The 10,360-nt window shown below is 42.3% G+C and overlaps 1 protein-coding gene across 1 annotated transcript; it reads right to left on the bottom strand.

Annotated features, from left to right (window-relative positions):
- Positions 1–930: 930 nt before the first annotated feature.
- LOC134531336 (activity-regulated cytoskeleton-associated protein-like) lies at positions 931–1,587 on the bottom strand. The gene has a single exon (XM_063367032.1). The coding sequence runs from the start codon at positions 1,585–1,587 to the stop codon at positions 931–933; it is 657 nt and encodes a 218-aa protein (XP_063223102.1).
- Between the last annotated feature and the right edge of the window lie 8,773 nt (positions 1,588–10,360).

The raw sequence follows: 10,360 nt of genomic DNA on the forward strand, positions 1-10,360 counted from the left end.
ATACCCGTGCTGTCCCAATGGCTTTAAGCGTTTCGTGGATATTTACTGCCGGGGGCGCTGCACTGACTGTCGCCTCATTCAGCGGCTGGAAGTTAATGCAGAAGCGTGGTGTCTTGTCCTTTTTTGTCACTATGACAATTTTCGAGTTGTATGGAGACCGGCTGGGCTCTATGATATCCGCCTCCCGCATTTCAGCCACCTGTTCTGCAATCAACTCCCGCTTGAGGTGTGGAGGATCCCCCGGCCTACAGTAGATGGGACGGTTGTCTTTCAGCGTGATTTGGTGACATGCACTTGAAGTTCGTGGCAGGTTTCCATTGGGCATGAATACAACTCTATAGGGCTGGAGCATATCAACCAATTGTTGTTGAAGAGACTCAGGGAAGGCTTGTTGTAGGTCTGCCAATGATAGTTCCGGTAGGGATGTCTCAGTTACTCGCCGGGCTACCCAGTAGAGGGTTTGGCGTGGAGCTCTTCCAAAACATATCCGCTCTGCTTCGAAATCCATAACAGCCTTTTGTTCAATAAGCCAGTCTTGCCCCAGTATCATGTCTTCATGGAGGTCCTCGGCTACCCAGCAGGAAACTGGCACTTCCCTGTCTCCAATGTGGCATCTCAAGGAGGTCCTGCCTTGGAGCATAATACGGGTGTTTCGTTGTGCCAGTTGGGCATACTGTACTTGTGTGGTCATGGCGGCTCCAGTCTTCTGAACCAACTCAGCTTTTACGTAACTGGTAGTGGCTGCAGAATCCAGTAATGCATAGATTTGGTGAGGGCCCAGCTGTACGGAAAGGCGGGGTAGGACCCGAGGGTGGTTCTGCTGGATGCTCGTCACTTGCCCAGCTCCCTCTGGTTCTCTTGATATGGCCAGCGGGTTCTTGTATTCCTCCATTCCCTTGGGGAAGGTTCCGGAGGTAGGTTTCCTTCCCCTTATGCGTTTCCCTGCAAGGGCTTCTTGTCCTGGGTGTCCCGCTGTTGGCGTCGGACCGGGCATTCTGCGTTGAAGTGCCTCTCAGGGCAGTACCAGCATTTTGGTACCTCCTGGCGGCTGACAGGTTTCTCTTCCCGAGTGGGGAAGGTGTTCACTTTTCCCGTGGGAGTGCTCCGGATCTCTTGATAGTCCCGTTGTACTGCGGTTGCTCGGAGATGTAGCTCTGCCCAATCCTTGGGAGGTGGATGTCTGAGGAATGGCCGTAGGTTGGGTCTGACCAATTCCAGTGCCGTAGGAAGGAATTCCTTCACATTTCTATCAGGGTAGAGGCGTTCATATAGTTTCTTCTTGCGGGCGAGGAAACTCTCTATCTCCTCGCTGTCCTTCTGCTTGCGGCTGAACAACTGGGCAGTAAGTTCCGCGATTCGTGGCAGGCTGCCGAACTGGTTGGCGAAACTTGAGGCGAAATCTTCCCAGGTGTCGTAAAGTCCTTCATGACTCTTCCACCATCCAATAGCTTCTCCCATTAGTAGTCCTCCGACATGGTCAATCCATTCGCCCTGGGGAATCCCCTGGGTCTGTAGGGCCTGCTCCCAGTGCTGGAGCTGTTTGACAGGATCCTCATGGTCTTGTCCCCGGAAAGGCCTCGGTGTCATCTTCGTTTCGGCGCCACTGGGAATTTCTGGGATGTTCCTACATATCCCGCACTTGAAAGAGAGTTCTGTGAGGTTCAGTGGGGTGTCCTCCCAGCCTAAGCAGGATAAATGGTACTCCCGATAGCAGCTCTTGCAGGTGGTAAGTACTAGGGCAGTCCGTGGGCAGCCTTGGGCGAAGCATCGGCATGGTACAACTGACGTTGGCTTCTGGTCCCGCAATTGTTCTCGGCAGGTTTGGCATATGTGGATGAAGTCTTGGGGATCGAGGTCTCGCTTATTGTGTCCCAGACACTGCAAGTGGAATAATGTCCTGCAACACACGCAGGGGGTTTGGGGTCCATCCTGGGCACTGCAATCTGGGGCGGCGCACGGTGTAACCTCCATCGCGGTACTTCTGTTGGGCGCCACCAGGTGTTGTCTGCACTCCTGGAAGTGGATGTTTGCTCCAGCTGTGCTGATGGCTCTCGTAGAGGCAGGGCGTGGTCCTCAGGTTATCCAAGCTGACTGGCCCCACGTTGGGCGCCAAATTGACTTGTCCCAGGCAGAGAGGAGGAGCGGAAGCGGTCCCCGAACAGGGGTCGCTGCCCAAGAGCAGGGAGAGATCAGGCAGAGGGGGGGGGGGGGAGAGAGTGGGAGCGGTCCCCGAGTAGAGGTCGCTGCCCAAGCACAGGGAGAGGTAGGAGCGGTCCCCCAGAGAGGTCGCTGCCTACCAGAGGAGGAGGGAAGGAGGAGGAGCGTTCCTGCAGAGAGGTCGCTGCCTACCAGAGAAGGAAGGAAGGAGGAGGAACGGTCCTGCAGAGAGGTCGCTGCCTACCAGAGGAGGGAAGGGGGAGGAGCAGTCCTCCAGAGAGGTCGCTGCCTAAAACAATACTGCTCAAGTATTCAGTCACTTTTATTGGCCCAGAATTACTGGGAAGAGCTTTCTGCCTGGCTTAGCTCAGCCAGGGTAAATATACAAAATATGTACATATTCAGTAGGGAGGGCACATCTGTACCCTTCCTGTGCATACATATTCGACTTACAAAACTCTTTACATTCACTTGTATCATTAACAGTTTCTTGTCACAACACCATATATTTACATATTTGCCCTGAGTTAGACGGGGCAGGTAGACAAAGTCACCTTACTTTACATTCCCCTTTGTCTGCCATCTAGGGGCGGGTGGCGAACTAAATGTCCTGCCCATAGAGTGTGTAGGAGGGGTGGCGCACCTGGGGCTTGTGCTATTATACCAGCCGAGGCCAAAATGGTGGGTATGACAATACATTAAGGTAATCGATACTTTATATTTACTTGCCATTACTTTTATTCTCGGAACGTATAATGAATACAATTAAGAACAAGAAGATCATACACTTTTGTATTAGTAAAGTTTATAATTTTACGCTTGTAGTGCTACGATCGTATGCACAATATCTATGATCAAAATTGAATATCCATAGTGACTTGCAGTGTCTCCAACATTACCCTATCCTAAAATCTGATTTTTTAAAATTTAACACATCGCTACCGTCAAGTGCTCCCGTTGAGCGTCTTTTTAGTGTTGGTAAAGATGTTCTTGTCATCAAGAGAGGGAATCTATCTGATGAGAACTTTAAAATGCAATTGTTTCGTAAGGTCAATTCCAAAATTTAGTGTTACTTTTATTACGTGGTAACTACTTGTATGAAGTCTTTTGATGTTATTCAAGCAAGTTTGTAGTCAAATATTATTCATTTAATTAAGGATAATAAATTTAATCATTACATGATATCATTTTTTTAACAAAACATAACATATATGTATGTATGTTTATTAATGTATCAAAGTGTAAAAAAATTGAATCGAAGGTCAGTTTTAAAATGGTAGCGGAAAGTAATTGTAATTGTAATTGTAATTTAACTGATTACTTCTATATAAAGTAATTTTTACTTGTAATTAGTTACATTATCACCACAGTAATTGTAATTCAGCCCAATTACTTTTTCCGAGTACTTTTAACAACACTGCAGATAACGCATCACTATTTCCAGACATTTCAAGAATATGTGCTTTTCCCATGGCATTCAGCATGTAACCACTTCTCCCTATTATCCACAGCCTTCACATGCGGAGCGTTTTAATAGGAACCTCCGATCCGCTTTAATAGCGTATCATGCAAACTCTCAGGATAAATGGTACACTAATTTGGTCTGGTTACAAATGGCTTTTAACTATGCCCGACATGAGGGACCCAAAACCACACCATTTGAAGTCATGTTCACGTATAAACCCAACAATCCACTTTTTAATTTCTGGTCACTACAAGAGCTTCTCCCAGATAACCCTCGCAACATAAAGGAGGTCTGGAGAAGAGCTCAGCATAACCTGCACTTAGCTCATGCGGCAAGCAGGCAGAAATATAATAAGAAACGTTCGCCTAATCCATATAGGGTAGGTGATATGGTGTTGTGCAGATCACACCCACAAAATAAGGCGATCGACAAGCGATCAGCCAAACTTGCTTATCGTTGGAATGGTCCATGACAAATCCAGCGCTTTTTAACCCCAGTAACGGTCGCCCTAGCCGACCCAAGTTCTGGTGCGAACATAACGCGCGCTCACATTTCGCATCTAAAGAAGGTGCACCCCAACTTAAATTAGGTGCAACCCTCTACTCCTATTCAAGGAGTTTTAAAAAAAGCTTCGGCATGCCATCTGCAACACACAGTGTTGAAAGATACAAAAATCCTAGGTTCTATTTATAAGTAATAAAAATTCATGGTACTAGTTTGTAAGAGTGTTTACATTTCAGATGTTTAGTATTAAGAATGTTTTAGGGTAAGATATTATTTTTAAGTGGTGCCACTTAGTATATAAGAGCACTTAGTCCATAAAATACACTTAGTAAATAAGATCACTTAAACCATAAGAGAAATATGTAACTTAGTTCATAAGAGAAACATGACACTTAGTTCATAAGGGAGTGATGTAATTTAGTTCATAAGAGAATTATGATACCTAGTTCATAAGGTTATGTGTAAACAATGAATAATCATGTTACTTAGTTTTTAAAGTTGTTTTGTATGGCCATGTTACCTAGTAAGTTCATCAGGTATTGTAAGTAGTTTAACTAAGTCGATTATGGTACAGGGTAAGTATGCCAGGTTTCAATCATTTCATGCTCAGGGTTGGTTGCTTACCCTGGCTCCGCCTTTCTGTGGGGGAGTATGTGCCGGAAATTAGGTATTTCGGTACTTTTTTTTTAAATTTTATTACAATTTTAAATTGTTTTTGGAAATTTTATTTTCTATATAATTTGGTTACAAAAGGGTGATTTACACTTTGTTATGCTGGTGTACTCTACGTAGTTAAACTTTGTGCCAGTAGACTGAGGCAAATTTTCTCAGGGACCAATCTGATCTTTTGCAAGTCTAAGGTGTCGTTAGCAGTCCGGTTTACCTTTCTCCCGCTTACAGTCACGTTCCCGGCCTGTAACATTATTTCCCTGCATGACTAAAACTGCCAACAACAGCTCTGGACGAGTTGTTACCATTTCTCAGAGACTAGCTTAGAACAGAGGTTACCGTCACACATACATCTTAGGTTCTCTCCTCGAAAGTCACGTTAGGAGACTCGTTCCCAGCCTGGTTGCGTTTTCTGTCCCCCCTTACTCCACTTCCTCCCCCCCTTGATTCTAAGAATTTAGCCCAGGATCATTGCCCTTACGTGAACCCCGCCAGGGAATGGCCGAGTTCAAGGACAATTTTCCATAGAAAAAATATGTGCAACGATGGACCACACACGACATCTAGCGGCCAAAATAGTAAGTTCTTCTCTTGTCGCCAGCTCGTGGAGCTGACGCCCGCGACATCTGGTGGCAACCTTGCTAACCTCCCAACTACCTTCCCCTGTAGGCTGCCAGAACGCAGCACCGACTGTGCCATTAGCCCCAGGCTATAGCAGACGTCTTGGGCGAGTCGATTCTTTTTTATTTCAGACACACCTGAACAGGTAGCGCTAAAATCGGCCAGTGCTACCAACTTCGAGATATCGAAGTCAGAGTTTTTTTCTATGATGCCCACTCGGGGAACGTATGAACCTTTCGGTCTGGACGCCCCAGTTTCCCCCTCCACTTTTGATTGAACATTTCCTTTTAATTACGAGACGCGGCTCCTCCGCGGACACTTCGCGTCGCGATTGCAGATGGACTGTTTGAGATTATCGGCTGATCAACGAAACACACTACAAGACTTCCATCTGGCCGCAACCGACAATGTAGTCGATTAGAAAAAGGATGCGATTCCTGTAAATTTATTTAAGTAGTTTAGTCTGTCTGTACTGTACAAAGAATAGTAGTTATTTTCTTTTAAATAATTTATTTTTGAAATATGCAAATGTCCGCGCCTGCAGTGTATTCACGAGCTCCAGATACGGATTGGCGACGCATCAGAATCTAGAAGCCAACTTCCCTGTCTGGTGAGTTACTATCAGCGACATTCCCCAACCTCCCCTTATCTTTTGCGGGCATTTTCTGCCCAGTTTGCTAACTGTCTGTGAACTAGTTCTGATCAGGTTTGATTCAGACTGTTCACGGACAGGGTCCAAGAGCTGGACGCCGAATTGGTATTTTCACACTCTTCCTCAACAACAAACAGGCGCCCTGGCATCATGTTAACTACTGATTTCTGGGAAGTGAAGCACCGACCTCCGATGCTACCGTATTTACAAACCTTTTTTTGGAACATTCTTTAAATTGTGACATTATAAGAAGTTAAGCATATAAACATCTGTTTTGGACTTTGAGAATATAAACTGGGATGTTTAGAACATATTTGTATTTTTTATTGGTTTATGTATTTTAATGAAACCTTTTTATAATCTAATTTAGGGCCGGCCCATATTTTTAAAATATATCTGAGAGCTCTTTAATCATGTAATTGAAATTGTATGTTAATACCTTTTATATTTGTTATAAATTTTCCTTAAATAAATTTGGCGTAATTATATTCAGACGGAATCGCACCTTGTTTCTGTTCATTTATCATATCCTTGTGAAATTTAAAAGATCCCCCGCACAATGGGGGTTTGAAATTTTCAAAGTTTAGAGCCGTAGTTATTTGTTAGAGTTCAGGAAGTTTTGTCTTTGGATCAAGAAGATAAGGAAATTATTGGTAAAATTCAAAGGGGTGAACACAGTTTTTGCGCCCGAAAGGGATTGTTGTAGGCTATTATCAACCTAAGGGTAAAGAAAAACATCTGTTTGTGCCCAATGCTTTGCAGGGGATGTCTCTAAAGTACTATTACAATAGTGGGTTTGGAGATCATTGTGGAGTGGAGAAGACTTATAACAAGTTGATGAGGAATCTGTTTTGGCCAGGAATGAAAGGCGACATGGCTAAATATGTTAAAACCTGTGAGGCATGCCAAAGAAGTAAACAAGCACACAACTCCCTAACTGGGAAGTACTATTCTTCTGTTTGTACACGTCCATGAGAAATGGCTTTTGTGGACATATTTGGAACCCTTCTACGATCGAGAGTAAGGAATTATTGTATGTTAATATAATGGATGGATTTTCCAAGTACAAGATTTTTTACACCTTTCCAACATAAAGTCTGAAATGATTGTTAAGGATCCATCTAAAAAATTTGGTGGAATTTTGGGGCTCCTGAGAGTATTGTGTTGGACAATGATGCCTACTTTGATAGTTAAGTGTTGAATGACATGTGATATTGGTGGGGAATAAAGCACATTAATACTTGTCTGCATTACCCATGTCTGAACTCAGTGGAGTGCATAAACAAGAACATCAAGGTAGTTCTTACTATTTATGATCACCAGTATCATAGACGTTGGTATGAAGGGCTGGATCTGCAGAATTTGGGTTTTAACATGTCGCATCATGGAGCCACCCATTTTACCCTGGCAGACTTATTCTTGGGTCAGAAATTGCCGCACTCTCATCTCAATGTATGGGGTAGTGTCAGGAGCTCTGGAAACTAGCAGTCCCCACTTGTTGGCGGCCAAATGGGAAGAAGCCCTGCACAATCTCCAAAGTGTGCAAAGGAAGGTGCTCAAAAATACAACATGGGACGGATTGAGAATACTTTTGAGGAAGGAGACCTAGTTCCTTGGAAGACTTTTCCTTTAAGCAACAAAGCCACTTACAGAACTTCCAAACTTGAACCGTCTTATCAGGCACCTTTTCGAATTTTGAATCACCTAGGTCAGGGGTCGGCAACCTGCGGCTCGCGAGCCACATGCGGCTCTTTGGATGTGAAGCTGCGGCTCTTTAGTTCCGTACCAGAAATACTGCATCACCAGGTCATTTATACAGAAAATACTTTTTTATTACAAACTAGTAGTAAGCCTGGTTTTTTTCCCATGCTTGTTATATTTTACTAAACAATATGTCATCAACCAGTTAAATTATCAATTTAAAGCTATCCTTCCGCCCGAGGTTTTCGTTTTACTAGTACTTACGGGCCCACCCAACTGTTAGCGCCACTTGACGCGCAAACATGGTTTCAGTTTCCAACATATCAGTCGCACTTCTATATCTCCCTCCTTGTTCTGTGGTCCGTCGGTGAAGAACGAAAAAAAGCTGTTGACGAGCTCCAAAAACAAAAACAGCAATAAAGTTCCATGTTAAGTAACTGGACGCAATCTAGAAGTAATGTTAATCCGGAAAGCTTCGCGGTATCACTAGAAATCGCAAAAAAAAGGCAAACCATTCACAGATGGTGAGTATATCAAAGATTGCTTCATACGTGCATCTGAAGAACTGTTTCGTGATTTCAAAAGCAATCCAGAAATCTTGAAAAAAAAATCAAAGATTTGCCTCTATCCGCTAAAACAGTTAAAAACAGAATAGCAAAAATGTCTTCAAATGTAACATATTTGCAGGTGGAAGACATTCAACTTGCTTCTGTCTTATCACTTGCTATAGATGAGTCTTGCGACATAAAAGACACGGCACAAATTGCCCTTTTTGTTAGGTATATGTCTTCCCAAGGTCCAAAAGAAGAACTTCTAGGATTGCTACCACTCTCGGGACAAACTAGAGGGGAAGATATAGCGAATGCCGTGCAAAAATGCCTCGAAGATAATGAGATCGATTTAAATAAAATCGTTTCAATAGCAACTGATGGAGCCAGAAGTATGACGGGAAAAATAAAGGGACGACAACAACGATTCTTCAGAGCAAAATAAACCACGAAATTCTTACGTTTCACTACATATTACACCAAGAAGCACTTTGTGCCCAAACATTTCCGGCCAAAATAGTTGAGGTCATGAATTTGGTAATCATGATTGTTAACGGCATCTTGTCAAAAGCACTCTACCATCGTCAGTTTAAAGAATTCTTAAACGAAATGGAGACTCAGTATTCCGACCTCCTTCTTCACAATAAAGTGCGATGGCTTTCTAAAGGAAAGGTGTTGAAACTTTTTGCTTTGTGCTTGAATGAAATAAATACATTCCTCAATGAAAAAGGCATTAATCACCCTGAATTAGAGGATGGCAAATGGTTGCAAAAATTTTACTTTATGGTGGATATCAGAGCGAAATTAAATGAGCTGAATCTAAAACTGCAAGGAAAGGGAAACCCAGCCTATGTTTTGGTAGAATTGGTTAGTTTCGAAGAAAAATTAATTATTTTTGCAGAAGATATTCAGAGCGGTAAATTACTTCATTTTCAATTTCTAAGCAATATCGCGATAAAACCAGTGCAACTGTTGACAAAAATACTTCAGCACAGTTATAAAAAAAAATTTCTGATAGATTTCAACAATTCAAAACCAACAAAACCACTCTAGCATTCATAGTAAATCCTCTCAACACAAATGGTAACGAAATCCACATTAAGCCATTTGGAGTTGATACTGGATCTCTAGAAATGCAATTGATTGATTTAAAAAGTAAAGCTTTGTGGAGTGGAAAATTTACAGATTTGAAAAGCAAGTTGGAAGAGTTAGAGGTCCAGAAATGTATGTACGTAACGTAACAAAAGTGGACAGCTTTAAAAGAAATGCCGCGAGTTGAGGCACTTATATTCGACGCATGGAATAGTCTTCCTGATTGCTACAGTGAGGTGAAGAAGTTGGCATTTGGAGTGCTGACTATCTTCGGATCGACATATTCGTGCGAGCAAGTGTTCTCTTGCATGAATATAAATAAAAGTAAAGTAAGACGCCAACTAACAAATGAAAGTTTAGAGTCGTGTTTGAAATTTAAAACAACAAGTTATGAGCCAAATTTATCCAAACTTTCTAAAACCATGCAAAGACAACGCTCCCATTGAATGTGTTTGCGCAATTAATTGTTATTGAAGTACAAGTTAGTGCTGTAAGTGTTTAATTGTTTTAATATTTTACTAATATAATAAGTGATTATCTAATAAGACCATGTATATTATCTAATTTGTTGCGAAAAAACCATACTTATACATGAATAAATTTTTTTATGAATAAATAGATTAGTTTTTTTATCAAAAAACTATTTATGCAAGTACTATTTGTTGTTGGCAAGAAAATTTTTTGTGGCTCTTTAAAAACTTTGAAATTTTGTAAATTGTAATTTTTGGCTCTTCCGACTCAAAAGGTTGCCGACCCCTGACCTAGGTGGAATTACAGTTCTTTTGCAAAGAGTGGGATATGATTTAGAAATGTGCAAGGTACACATTAGCCAATTTAAGGTATTTAGCACTCAGCAAGCTTGATGAGATTGCCCACTAGTTACAAACAGTTTAAACCTAGTAATCTTTTTTAGGCATAACATTTTAAGCCTTTATCTAGATTTAGCTTATA

Source organism: Bacillus rossius, chromosome 3 (assembly GCF_032445375.1).
Source record: "Bacillus rossius redtenbacheri isolate Brsri chromosome 3, Brsri_v3, whole genome shotgun sequence".
NCBI lineage: Eukaryota > Metazoa > Arthropoda > Insecta > Phasmatodea > Bacillidae > Bacillus > Bacillus rossius.

What these genes read in the sequence shown, in the direction of transcription:
- LOC134531336 (XM_063367032.1), bottom strand. Translation starts at nt 1,587, where the DNA reads ATGACACCGAGGCCTTTCCGGGGACAAGACCATGAGGATCCTGTCAAA.